Raw genomic sequence first — 14499 nt, 5'->3', positions numbered from 1 at the left:
GTTTGTGGAAAAACTCCCCCTTAAGAAAGATGGGAAGCCTCTTCTGATAGTTCTTTTCTGGGCTGTCTTTAGAGGAGGCAGCAACAGCATGGACCTTTGGTTTGGGGACAAGTACAGTAGGGGTGGAAAAGACTTAGCTTCCTAGAGCTTGTGTTGGGGGATTAAATATATATATTCAAGGTGGAGATAAAACTGGTTATGAAAGGGTGTGGGAAATAGGTGAGGATTTCAGACAGGAGGCTCTTGGCATTTCGTTGAGGCTAGCTGCTTGTTGAAAAGGTATTCATTGACTGTCTTTTGCTTCCAGAAGAGGTCTGTACATTTCTATTCCCTTTGAAAATGTACCATCTGCTTTTTATTCCTGCATAATCTTAGTTTTTAAATCCTTAAACTAGTTCTAAACTGTAGCTCCAATTGCCTATGCTTAATAAATTGTTCTGTGGGTAGCTGATACAAAGGATTTGCATTCTGTTAATTCTCAGCCTCAGAAGTAACGATAGTGGAGTAATACAAGGTGAGAACACTACTCTGAGTAGTGAAGAAGGTAGGCGTATATGCTGTAGTAAGTTTGTTATGAAGTAGTTACTTTGGTGATTGGCAACTATCAAAAATGATTTGGTAGTATTAACTGAATACCTTCCCAGGAGTTTTTCCTCTTGAATTTATTCAGAATTAATTCTGGATAAACATATGTGTACTTAAGCTTTTTAAAAAATCATGACTTATATATATTGCACATAATAAGGAAAGTACGGAATGTTGCCTTGATTGTACAATCAAACTGCAAACTACCTTATTTTCAATTTATATTGTTATTTATTGATATTTTTATTACATACATTTTCTGTTGATATTTTTATGACATACTAGCTGTACCCACCACGTGTTGCTGTGGCCAATTTTCCCTCCCTCTTTCTCTCCTTTCCCCACCCCCTTCCTTTCTCCCTCTTTCCTTCCTTCCTTCTTCTTTCCTTCTCTCCTTCCTTCTCTACCTTTTTTCCTCCTCCCTTTTCTTTTCCTTCCCTTTCTCTCCTTTCTTCCTTCTCTGCCTTTTTCCTTCCTTCCTTCCTTCACTTTTTGCTTCCATCCTTCCTCCTGTCTTTCCTTCCTTTCCTTTTTTTCTTCTCTCCTTCCTTCCTTCTCTACTCCTTTCTTTCCTTCCCCCTTTCTTCCTCTTCCTCTTTCCTTCTCTACCTCTTTCCTTCCTTTCTTTACTTTTTGCTTCCATCCTTCCTTCTGTCTTTCCTTCTCTCCCTCTTTCTCTTTCTCTTTTTCCTTTGCGTCCTCTTGTTTCTTTCCTTCTCTCTTTCCTTCTTTCTCTACCCCTTTCTTTCCATCCCTTCTCTTTTCCTCTTTCTCTCCTTTCTTTTCTACCTCTTTCCTTCCTTCCTTCGCTCTTTGTTTCCATGCTTCCTTCTCTATTTCTTTCTTTCCTTCTTTCTTCCTCCCCTTCCTTCCCTCCCTCTTCCTTCCCTCTTTTTTCTGTATCGTCATTTAGCTTTTTGTCATGTAGCTTTTCGAGGTTTTAAAGTCCTTTCCACTGTTTTTTTTTTGGGGGGGGGGGTTATGAGTGATGGTCACTCGTTGGTCTGTTAGGGGTGTCGTGTCCAAATTTCATGTCATTTCATCCAGTGGTTTTTAGTTATGTTAATCCCACAAACGAACATTACATTTTTATTTATATAGATGAAGAAAATATGTATTTGTGCTTTCAAGTCATTGTATGAAGACGCCCTTGAATTCCATAGGGGTTTTCTTAGGCAAGGTATACTCAGAGGGTAGTTTTGTCTGTTCTGAATGAAGCCTATAGCACCTGCTAATTCATTGGCCTTCACCCATCTGCACAATGTAATTAAACAGCTGTGGTTGACTGAGCTTTGCCTTGCAGAATAGGAAAAGGTGTTTGCTTGTGTGTCTGTATTGATGTTTGTGAAATAGCCATAGAGGATAGTGGTGGTTTGGACAATACTTCCTAAAATCTCTTAGTAAAGACTCCCCTTAATCAACTGCTAAGCATATATATAATCTCTATTCTCTGAACAACCTAGGAATCTAGAGAGAGATTAACAAAAAACTAGGTATTTTTATTAGGTTCACAAGGCTGCTCAAAATTCTTAAAAGCCACATAGAAATGCAAAGAGAACTCTATCACAAATCTCTTCAGCGGTTCTCCATTCACCAAATAAAGATAACACTTGCTGGGGATGTATGCCTCCACAGAAAACTTTCGGTTTGCATTAGCTGTCAAATAGTTTGGTGATAGTATGTGTTGTTTTTTTAAAGCAGCATTTCTCAATCTGGGGGTCACGAGGAGGTGTCAGAAGGTTCGCCAAGATCACCGGAAAACACAGTATTTTCTGTATTGTCGAAGGCTTTCATGACCGGAATCACTGGGTTGTTGTAGGGTTTTTCGGGTTATATGGCCATGGTCTAGAGGCATTCTCTCCTGACATTTTGCCTGCATCTATGACAAGCAACCTCACTACCTCTGAAAAACTCTACAACAACCCACAGTATTTTCTGTTGGTCATGGGGGTTCTGTGTGGGAGGTTTGGCCCAATGCCATCATTGGTAGGGTTCAGAGTGCTCTTTGATTGTAGGTGAACTATAAGTCCCAGCACCCTCAACTCCCAAATGTCAAGGTCTATTTTCCTCACACTCCACCAGTGTTCACATTTGGGCATATTGAGTATCTCTGCCAAATTTGGTCCAGATCCATCATTGTTTGGGTTCACAGTGCCCTCTGGATGTAGGTGAACTACAACTTCAAAACTCAAGGTCAATGCTCCCCAAACCTTTCCAGTATTTTCTGTTAGTCATGGGAGTTCTGCATGTCAAGTTTGGTTCGATTCCATAGTTGATGGAGTGCTCTTTGATTGTAGGTAAACTATAAATCCTGGCAACTACAACTCCCAAATGACAAAATCAATCCCCTCCCAACCAGTTTTCAAATTTGGATGTATTGGGTATTTGTGCCAAACTTGGTCCAGTGAATGAAAATACATCCTGCAGACCAGATATTTACATTATGGTTCATAACAGTAGCAAAATTACAGTTATGAAGTACGAATGAAAATAATGTTATGTTTGGGGGTTATCACAACATGAGGAACTGTATTAAAGGGTCGTGGCATTAGGAAGGTTGAAAACCACTGTTTTAAAGGGACTTTTGCTCAATGTCAGTTGTTTCTGTTTTTGTGGCCTAGAAAATGAACACTCCTGCTACCTCCGAAAGTGGGCCTTACTCCACAAACCAAAGACCCTTTTTTTATGCACATGCAACAGCACAACAGCGCTTCTCTAACCCATGGCTCCTTGGCCCTGTGTACAACCCGTATGGCATTCCTACAGCAGGTAAGGCAAAACAATATATGGATGATGAGCATTTGTGGGTGAACTGCACACCTTGCAAGAAGATACCCTATTTGGGCTTTCTATTTATTTTCAAGATGGGTCTTATACCTAGAATTTCCCTTCCTTATTTATAATTGACAGTGCTTTACAAAATATATTTTGTAGTTCTCTATTATTGCATGTTTACATGTGGCATTATAAGATCTCCTGGAAGGGATTTTTTTCCCCTTAGCGGTTGTATGGTAGCAATTTCTCAATGAATGATGAGTAATAAAGAGACGGAAATCTGATTTAAAGTGGATCCATGCTTTGGTGTGATGAGGCTGGAAGTGTCCCTCAGATATAGCTGTGTAGTGCAAGGTGGTCTTCCAGGTATTCTGAGGCTACAACCCCCATCATATCATACTATTGAGTAAAGTGGTTAGAACTGATAAGAATTGTAGTCTACTACCTGTTTTTTTTTAAAGAAATTAACCACAGCAATAGAATGTATATGTCAGCAGCAGTCTTTTGAATTGTGTTATTTTATTTATGTGATAATAGTGGTTGTTTTAATAATTTTATATGATATTGTTTTATACTCATGTACCATTTATGTTATATACTGAACTTGGAGTAACTTGTAAGCCACCCCAAGTCCCTTTTGGGAGATGGTGGTGGGATATAAATAAAGATTGTTGTTGTTATTATTATTATTATTAGTAGTAGTAGTAGTGCTACTACTAGGGATTGTATTTATCATGTCAGGAACAAACCAAACAGTTGTATTGCATTTTTTAACAAACAAACAAAGCACAAAGTTTACAAGCTTGGTAGTTGATTAAATGTCCTTTGACCACATGGAGTGCCTCTGGTGTTACTATAAGAAGGTCCTCCATTGTGCATGTAGCAGGGCTCAGGTTGCATTGCAGCAGGTGGTCTGTAGTTTGCTCTTCTCCACACTCGCATGTCGTGGATTCCACTTTGTAGCCCCATTTCTTAAGATTGGCTCTGCATCTTGTGGTTCCAGAGCACAGTCTGTTCAGCGCCTTCGAAGTCGCCCAGTTTTCTGTTTGCCCAGGGGGGAGTCTCTCATTTGGTATCAGCCATTGATTGAGGTTCTGGGTTTGAGCCTGCCATTTTTGGACTTTTGCTTGCTGGGGTGTTCCAGCAAGTGTTTCTGTAGATCTTAGAAATCTATTTCTTGATTTAAGTCGTTGACATGCTGGTTGATACCCAAACAAGGGATGAGCTGGAGATGTCACTGCCTTGGTCCTTTCACTATTGGTTGCTACTTCCCGGTTGATGTCAGGTGGTGCAATACTGGCTAAACAGTGTAATTTCTCCAGTGGTGTAGGGCGCAGACACTCCGTGATAATGCGGCATGTCTCATTAAGAGCCACATCTACTGTTTTAGCGTGGTGAGATGTGTTCCACACTGGGCGTGCATACTCAGCAGCAGAGTAGCATAGCGCAAGGGCAGATGTCTTCACTGTGTCTGGTTGTGATCCCCAGGCTGTGCCAGGCAGCTTTTGTATGATATTATTTCTAGCTCCCACTTTTTGCTTGATATTCAGCCAGTGCTTCTTATAGATCAGAGCACGGTCCAGAGTGACTCCCAGGTATTTGGGTGCGTTGCAATGCTCCAGTGGGATTCCTTCCCAGGTAATCCTCAGAGCTCGGGATGCTTGTCTGTTCTTAAGGTGAAAAGCACATGTCTTTGTTTTAGAATGGATTAGGGATCAGATGGTTTTCCCTGTAATAGGCAGTAAGAACACCTAGAGCTTCGGAGAGCTTCTGTTCTACCATCTCAAAACTCCCTGCTTGAGTGGTAATGGCACGATCATCAGCATAGATGAAACTCTCTGTCCCTTCTGGCAATGGCTGGTCATTTGTGTAAACATTTGCAAAATTTACTATTAGGGATGATAGCACATTAGCATTACAAACCGAAGGTCCCCCGCTTTTCAGTCACCTGGCTTGCTCCTGAAGAATTCAGAGAAATGTAGTTTAGGGAAGCCAAGGATCCTTCCAAAGGCCCTGTCCTAAACTGCATTTCCCAGAATTCTACGGGAGTGAACTGGGCGATAGGGAATTGAGTGCCTGCACATTATAAAGTTAATGTATCGTCCTTGAATTGCAAGGCCATAAAGTTGGTCATAGTGTCTCTGGCATTCTGTAGGAAAGAATGTTGCACTTATAAATTCTGGCTTGCGGGATCGTGTATGCAAATAATTTGTTCAAGGTGACATGTACTATTGGGGTTTCTCTGTTATAAAGCAATGGCTGTTCCATGGGGACATAGGCAGGAATTGTTCTATTGGGGGAAAAACACGTGTTTCTCTTCTTCACAGGCATAAGAAGCGGCAATCCGTATTTCCCATTATATTCTGTTCCTTTCCACGAGTATCCTGGATACATAGTCCCACAGCATCCCATGCATGTAAGAGTTAACCGAAGACCTTATTTTAACGGTCACCCACCCTCGCCCATGTTTTATCAGGCCACACGTTTCAGGCATTATGGCCCTGGAAAACGAACAGAGACCAAAGAAACACAGACTGATGTTAAGCAGACTGACAGTAAAGCAAGAAAACATCAGGACCACGGCATAGAAACAAAAGGTTGTGATGCTGGAAGTATGGCCTGTGTTTCATCAGCTGCTGGAAAAGGAAGTGAAAGTTCTTTAGAAACACAAGAGATGATTGTGTCTTCTCCTGTTTCAGACAGGGACTTTGCCAAGAGCTCTTCAAGTTCAGTACAGTTTCGAAGCCTTCCTCCACCAGGCTACGCCTTTGAGAAAGAAGAAGTTAGAATAGAGTATGCCAATGATGGTGCACCTTCCATTCAACTATGGAAGTCTGTCAAAGAAACAATCCCTTTGTATGATGTGGCAAAGAAGGAGAATGTAGTGCAAAGAGATGTGTTCGCTCTGAGTTCTTGTGAAGAAGTCATGTATGGGTCTTCTGAACAGGGACAATTGGTGCCCAGTATTTCTTACCCAGAGGAGGAAAAGACTCTAGAAGATATGCAGGAAGAAGAGACTCAATACAAAGCAAAGCTGGATTCAGAAAAACCGGGATCTACAAGTTATAGAGTAAGCACTCCTGTAGATGAAAGTGGAACAGTGCAACTGTCTGAATCAGCCAGACCTGACCAGCCACTTACAAAGCAAGATGTGCTAATGTCCAAACGATCCTCTGGTGTAAAGAGGTTGAGGAGTTCAAGAGCTCCTCCAGATGTGTCAAACCTTGTTCAACAAAGGGAGCTATTTCCATCTGGCATGGAAATAACAAAAGATTCCTATTTCCCAAAGAAACTGAATGAAAATGGTGATGTTACCAATAAAGACTGGGCAACTTCAGAATCAAGTGTGTGGTGTAATGAGTCAGAAAAATACCTTCCTTCTGAGAGCTGGTTGGCTTGTTTGGATAATACAGATGCTAACTTAAACTATGAAAAATATATGTCCCGAAGAAAGCGCCCAAGTATACTCAGTGTTACTTCTGATGAGATGTCTTCCATTGAAGAAGAGTCATCCATTGACAATGGAACCATGCCTTATTTTGTCCCTGACTACATGCTTCAGAAGGGTATGTGTACCTTCAAGAAAAGCACAGAGGGCTTGGGAAGAGAGAGAATTAAAAGTGGGGGCTCCCTCAATGAAGATGAGGAAGTGGAAGGGCATGAGAAAGCCAATATTGGTTATAGCCAGAATGTGAAAAAATGTTCAAGAGTCAAGGCTAAAGAGATCTCAAGTCGAACTAAAAAAATAGACAATATTTTCAAGTCTTCTAGCAGTAGGCAGCTCTATCCTCACAAGAAAAAGTCTTCAAAGAGCTTATCTCCATCAGAAGCTGATGACTCTGAAGAATACTGGGTAAAGGAACCAGAGGAGGATGAAGAAGAAGATGATGAGGAAGACGAGGAGGAAGAAGAGAAGGAATACTTGATTCAAGAAGCTGCACCTTATGGAAATTTGAACCCTAGTAAAAGTAGCCTCTACTGGACAAGTGGCCAGAAGGTGTTCTGGAGAGTCCCTAAAAATGTTGTGCCAGTGCATGCTCTTAATTTCCCATTACAAGAAAAAGTGAAAATATCGGGAGTGGCTACTAAATTGAAGAAGGAGCGAAAGCAAGATGAGGAACTCTGTGGTGATTTCAACTTCAGCCTGAAGAGGCCTACAGCAAGCCAGCTAGAAATGTTTGAACCCAGACGAAATTTGACACGTTATACAGGTAAGTAACAAAGTGAAATATATGTTGATATGGAGTTATAAAAGAAACATTTAGAGTAACATGCACATTTGTTTTTCACATATAGAGAGTGTTCAAAAATCAGAGAGCGAAGGAAACAAAAACTATAAATGTATCATACCTTAAAGAAAAAAAGATATTTACCGGGTTGTTGTAGTTTTTTTCGGGCTATATGGCCATGGCCTAGAGGCATTCTCTCCTGACGTTTTGCCTGCATCTATGGCAAGCATCCTCAGAGGTAGTGAGGTCACTACCTCTGAGGATGCTTGCCATAGATGCAGGCGAAACGTCAGGAGAGAATGTCTCTAGACCATGGCCATATAGCTCGAAAAAACCTACAACAACCCAGTGATTCCGGCCATGAAAGCCTTCGACAATACAAGATATTTACCATATATACTTGAGTATAAGCTGACTTGAATATAAGCCAAGGCACCTAATTTTACCACAAAAAACTGGGAAAACATATTGACTCGAGTATAAACTGAGAGTGGGAAATGCAGCCACTACAGGTACATTTCAAAATAAAAATAGATACCAATAAAATTACATTGAGTCATCAGGAGGTGAAATGTTTTTTTAATATTTACATAAAACTGTAATTTGAGATAAGACTGCCCAGCTCTGATTAAATCATTACATATCTTCAATGTAAATATACTTATGTATCCTTCCAACAGTAATAAAGAGACTAAAATAATAAATATAATAATAATAAAGTTAAATAATGGAAATGCAATAATAACAGTAATAATAGAGTAGAATAATAAATGTAATAGAGTAAAACAATAAATGCAATAATTATAAAATAACATAATGTAATAATAATCATAAATAGTGTAAAATAATAAATGTAATAATAATAATAGGGTAAAATACTGTAAATGTAATAATAATAATAAAGATAATACATGAAATAAAAATAATACTAATAGAGTAAAATAATAAATTACTTTGACTCAACTATAAGCCGAGGGGAGCTTTTTCAGCCTAAAAAAGGGGCTGAAAAACTAGGCTTATACTCGAGTATATACAGTATAACTGCTCTTACATGAGGACTACTTTTTGCTGTTAGCTCCTTATCATGCCTAAGTTCACAGTTGATCATAATTCAGCAGTTTCACCGCATTTTTATTTTTGTCAATTTGTTCCTATTAATGCAATTTCAAATTAGTGCCACCCTGGAAGTCTTCCCAGAAACTAACTTGAAATAAGTTCATTTTCTGGCTTCTGTTTCCAAATCACATAGCAAATGGCACTGCTTGCAACAGTATTTGTCCAGCTCTGTAGATCTCCAAGCTCTTCTGTTAAAATCGTAATTAAGGTGGAAAGGAAAATAATAAATTAGAGATGTGTGAAGCTTGAAATCGAATGGTCTGAATTATAAGGAATTTGTTTTCTCGTGATATACTACATTCAATGAGGGTGCCTGGGTTAACTAATCTTTCTAATAAGTCTGGGTGCGGGGATGCATTTGTGTTTAGTGAAGCAGTAATTATATAGTGACTGAGAAAGATTTTATATCTTTATGTCTTGACCAGAAAGATTACAAGAGGAAGAAAGAAGGATCATGGAGGATGATTACTGGATCAAAAGTCTTATAGCTGATGACTACTGGATGAAAAGTGGTGCAAGGCCCAAGTTTGCAAGCCTAATGCACAGTGGTCCCTCAACCACAGCCAAAAGCCGAGAAAAGGGTATGTTATTTTCCACTTAAACTAATGAACAAGAATGGTATATTTAAATAATCATTTACTGCTTTCTTCTGGTGATTATATTTCATTGTGGGTTTGCTTTCCAGGGGAGGGAAAATTCAATGGCAAAGAGACAGTCCAAACCAGTGGTTCCCAACCTGTTGTCCGTAGACCACCAGTGGTCCACAAGAACCAAAATATGGCCCGCATCTCACCATTACTACTACAGATAATAACATAGCCCACACATTTTCTTCCTTTGTGTCTTTGTTTTTAGGCCTGTTCCTGGGGTTATTTGGGTTGATTCAGAAAATGGCACTGGATTGACCACATCAGCTCTGATTATTAAATATGGTTTTCTGTGGATGAGCAAATGGCAACTACTGGATGGCATATGTTTTGTATCAGAAACTAGAGCTGATGTGATCTATCCAGTGCAGTTTTCTGAATCAGCACCCCAAATAACCAAACCAAATCTAAAGTTGACTAAAAACTGATTTGTAACCTTTTTGGTACTAATGTTGGAGAGTGGTCCATGGTCAAAGTGGCCCAAAAAAAGGTTGAGAACCACTGGTCTAAATGTACGAAGAGACTGAAAAGGGAACTTTGCATGCAAAATAGATTCGACACTAAACGTAAAATGAACAGTTAGCTGCAACCACTTGTGATTCTCTGGCTACTGACATGACTTGCCTTTTTGTGTGACTGATGCCTACACCATTTTGAACCACCTGGTCACAATAACTTTTCAATATTCTGAAAACAAGTTAACTGCAGTGACCCATAGTTGTTATTGTCTGTATTTTTGACTCATGGTAACTCTAAGGTGAACTTATTACAGGGTGCATTATTTTGTCAGACTTTGTTGTACATAAACTTGGTAACAAACTAGTCCATTTTAAAGAATTAAAGTGAATTTGGGGAGAAGGGAGAGTCCTAACTTGGCAGTGTGGAGTTGCCTGGTCTGTTCTAATAAAAATTGGTTCTCTTGACTGCAGATGTACGACCTGTTGCTGCAGACAATTGGCTTGTAGTAGATTCACCAAAGAAGAAAGGGGTGCATAAACCTCCACATAAACGTAGAAATACAAGACATGATGAAGACGTTCAAGAATGGGAGAAGCCAAAAACATCCCATCGCAAGGGTAAGTGTACTAGGCGACTGGAGCAAGCCTCAAATAGTCATGGTACCACTTCATGATTTTAAACTTTAAGTTTCAAGTTGTGACTGAATTCAGAGTATTGTGGGCTCTCAGCTGTACACTGAGCAAACTTCAATATATAAGGCCAAGGATGGGCAATTGTCAGAAGAGCTGCATTACGTGCCCCACAAACCCAGACACACAGGCAACCTTGCCAAAACAAAATCAATCTTGAATGCCTCCAAATGCCATTTTTTTCCAGCTGCAACAAACCACACTACTTTTGGTTTCATTCAGTTACACATAGAGCACGGAGAAGCAGCTGCATACCTACATAGGATTTCCTTGTGAGCCTTGCCTGTTGAGCTAATCAGAACTGAAAAAAGCCATTGTGTATCTTTTAGCCAAGCTGGAACTCCATTTTTCTGCTGTGAGCAGGTTTGAGAGAGACAGATCATGCTCCGGTCTGCTGGTGATGTAATTTCTCAGTGCTGACTCAGTTTTGACTCAAATAGCAATAAATGTTTACTTTCTACACACTTAAGAAACTGTCACTGATGGTAACCTTAAAACGAAGCAAACTTCAAATGTGGGGTAGAAGTATCTTGCCATTTCTAAAGCCACCATAAAATGAGGAGGTAATTTATATCTTTTCTAAAGAATAGCTAATGCTCCTTCAGGTGATGTGGCTCCCACTGAAATAAGTATTTTAAAAGGATGTCTTAGCTTTGTTGAAAGGGGAAATGATGCCAGAAAAGATGGTATAAGTCTGATGCCTTAAACCCAAGTGTTATTGAAGGATATAAGGAGAAAGGATCTCAGAAAGGGTGGTTTCTTAAGTCTGATGCCTTAACCTAGGTCTAGTTGAAGAATAGGAGGAGAAATGAATGGGTATTGTAGTAACTGTTTATTAATTGTGTAATGTCTTAGGTTGTTAACTGTTTCTATACTGTAGCACTGAATTTTTGCAGTTCGTATTTGTTGTGAACTGCTGTGAGTCGCCTTCGGGCTGAGAACAGCGGTATATAAGTAAGGTAAATAAATAATAAATAAATAAATGATCCCAGCAAAAGTGGTTTCTTAAGATCTGATGCTCTAAAAATGACAAAAAGGGGAGCCTGGGAAATTCTCTCATTGCCGCCAATGGGTTGGATCTTTCCAGAGCAAAAACAGATCTTTCAGCTGCTAGATTAAAAAATGGATTTTTGTCTGCTCCTGGTAGAGGCCTTTTTTTTTTTTTTTTTTTTTTTTTTTTGCAGCAAGGTTGCATCATATTTGAATAAAGGCTTCAGCAATGAGAAAATGGTCTTGGAAGACCACAAAACATGTCAAAATGTCACCTTACTCCTAAAGGCCAGATGGGACAAAAATTGGTCTCTGTGGGAGTTCTGACCTTTCCATGAATTGAGATTTGTTTATGTACATTCATACATGCAGTCCTCCTCCTGACCAAGCTTGCTCTGAAATGGTATCTTAGGAGGCCTATACCAAGTGTTTTACATTATTTGAATTGCCCTAAGTTGCCATTAGTTTTAGCCTCGATATACCTTGGTAGTGACAGAGCTTGAAAAATTTGTATTTCAATATAAAGTCCAGAATCACCTTTTCCAAGGTCTGGCTAATGTGTAGGGCTGCACAGTGAAAGAGAGATATAACTTTTAATGGCAAAGTTTATGAGCTCTGCAATTTGGCTCTTGGATTTTTAGAATAGGTATTGTAATTGTAATGGCCTTATATATGGACTGTGTTTAGGTTAGATATAGGATGCGTCACCAGGCATTATAGTTCCTATAATTCCTATTTTCTATGCTGGCTAGGGTTTACTACAACCCAACCACATCTGAAAAGTTGCAAGGGCCAAAATAAATTGATAGTCTGATAAAGTAGATCAATTGAATTAATTGGTTTTACAGAAGTGGCATGTCATCCAGCTGATCTCCTTTATCTGGTACAAATAGCTGTATTTAGTACAGAGCATAGCTGCTGTGGTCTATGAATTATAGATGAATCATTTAGTAAATTAATGTATATGAAAACATGAATGGCTAAAAATGAAAAGCCCCGTGAGTGTACTACTAGAGGGATTTAGTAAAAATGAATGCTAACATTCTGTAATATCTTTTTTTGCAGGGCGTGAAACAAGGAGATCTCTTTATAAAAGAAGATAATCAGAATGGTGAAATGTGTATATATTTGCCCATATTGTTCAGATGAGTCATTAGTAATTTTTTTTTTTTGTAATTATATTAGCAGGGTCAAAGTTGCACTTGAAGGATTCCTGAGTGCACATTTAAAAGATGTATAAAAATAAACTGGGCACTAAAAGAAAGGCATGGGAATGTAAATAAAACAATATTTAAGAAGGAAAATAAAGGTGAAATTGCACTAACAATGTTTGGTGAATAGTTTCTTGCGAATACATAGGTAGTCTAAGTAACATACCGTATTTGTATTTGGAGTTGAGTGAAGCTAGACTAACAGCAGGAAATGCAACCCTCATGGTCATTAGCTGGAAAATAACACCCCAATATATTCGGAACAAGACTGCCTGAGTGTTTTTAGTAAAAACTATAGGGATATCTGTCTTAACTGTAAGGCAAATTCGAAACTCCACCTTATGCCAATACTGCTTTTATGCCTCCCAAAAATGCACAAAAACATGTCCTCCTGAAACTTGTATCATTATTACACTGTTTTTAATATATTTTTATAGTGAATCTCCAGCCTTTGGGGGCTCTGAGTAGCAGATATAGGTATACATGATGATCACTTCTCATATCTTACCTGCACCTTTAAGAGCTGAAAATGTTTGAAGCCTATCAGTCAGAAATCTCCAATGATGGTGCAAATCCAGTCACAAAGTTTTAGCATGCCGTCTGGTACCATAAAGTGCATTACTGATATGTTATATGTATATGGAATATTGTTCTATATCATAGCAATCTCTCTTTAGGAGGGACTTCCATAGTTGTGATTTCATCACATGGAGTCCAGAGGTATCATTACATTTTATGTAGAATTTTCTAGCACATTATTATGCTTGCTTCCCTGCTCTGGTCTGCTTTCCAGTTCCAAAATTTGCCTCCTTGGGCCAGATAAGGTGGCCAAAAGGAACACCAGTATCCCCAAGTGCTTCTCCTTTTCTGCTCTGCCCTGGGGGAAGTCATTTAGAAGGGCAGGACTGCCCTCCTCAGCCTAGTGCCCTATAGACTGTTTACAACAGCCAACACCTTCTCTAATGCAGGTTGACAATCATGTGATCTTCCAACATAGACAGTGGTGAAGAATGGCAGGTGTTGCAGTCCAATAACTGGAGAGTTGCAGGATTCCCACTCCTGCGCTAGTGAATCTGGTATTCTTCTGGGAATCTTAGTTCAGTTTAGAGTGCATCTACACTGTCAAATTAATGCAGTTTGGTATCAATTTAACTGCCATGACTCAATGCTTATGCAATCATGGGAACTGGCATTTTAGGAAGTCTTTAGACTTCTCTGTCGAAGAGTGCTGGTACCTCACCAAACTGCAAATCCCAGGATGCCATGGGAGTTAAAATGGTGTCAAACTGCATTAATTCAGCAGCGTAGATGCATCCTGAGTGATCCTATTTATTTATTTATGACATTTATATGCCACCCTTCTCACCCTGAAGGGGACTCAGAGCGGCTTACAAGGTATATATTACATACAATATATTATTAGCATAGTACAATATCAGCATTAAGCATTGCTATATTGCACCATATCACTATATCGTAATATTATTAGTAATATAAATATATTATTATAATATATTATTATTACATTGCATTACATTATAATATTATAAATATTATATGTATATACAATACATTATATTATATTATTAGACTAGCACAAGAGACAAGATGGAACTGTCCCCTGGCCTCCCCTCTCTTCACTCTTGGCTGCATCAACTTCACAGGTCAGTTGATAGGATCAAGTGTCAGAACTCTCCCAAATAAGCCACTGTGCTAGGAGCAAATGTGACAGATAGGACAGGCGGATGTATTTTCTCCAAATCGATATCACTTGACTAGTCCCTGTATACTATGCCAT

General features: G+C 39.1%; 1 protein-coding gene across 1 annotated transcript; it reads left to right on the top strand.

Moving 5' to 3' along the window:
• The first annotated feature begins 3209 nt into the window (after positions 1–3209).
• Positions 3210–12833, top strand: LOC132779655 (uncharacterized). Its single transcript, XM_060783329.2, has 4 exons — positions 3210–3354; positions 5688–7571; positions 10282–10428; positions 12556–12833. The coding sequence occupies exons 1-4, from the start codon at positions 3210–3212 to the stop codon at positions 12591–12593; spliced, it is 2214 nt and encodes a 737-aa protein (XP_060639312.2). The 3' UTR covers positions 12594–12833.
• The last annotated feature ends 1666 nt before the right edge of the window (positions 12834–14499 follow it).

Source organism: Anolis sagrei, chromosome 6, assembly GCF_037176765.1.
Source record: "Anolis sagrei isolate rAnoSag1 chromosome 6, rAnoSag1.mat, whole genome shotgun sequence".
Taxonomy (NCBI): Eukaryota; Metazoa; Chordata; class Lepidosauria; order Squamata; family Dactyloidae; genus Anolis; species Anolis sagrei.
The sequence above is the reverse complement of the archived record's forward strand: the minus strand, read 5'-3'. Positions and strand labels throughout refer to the sequence as shown.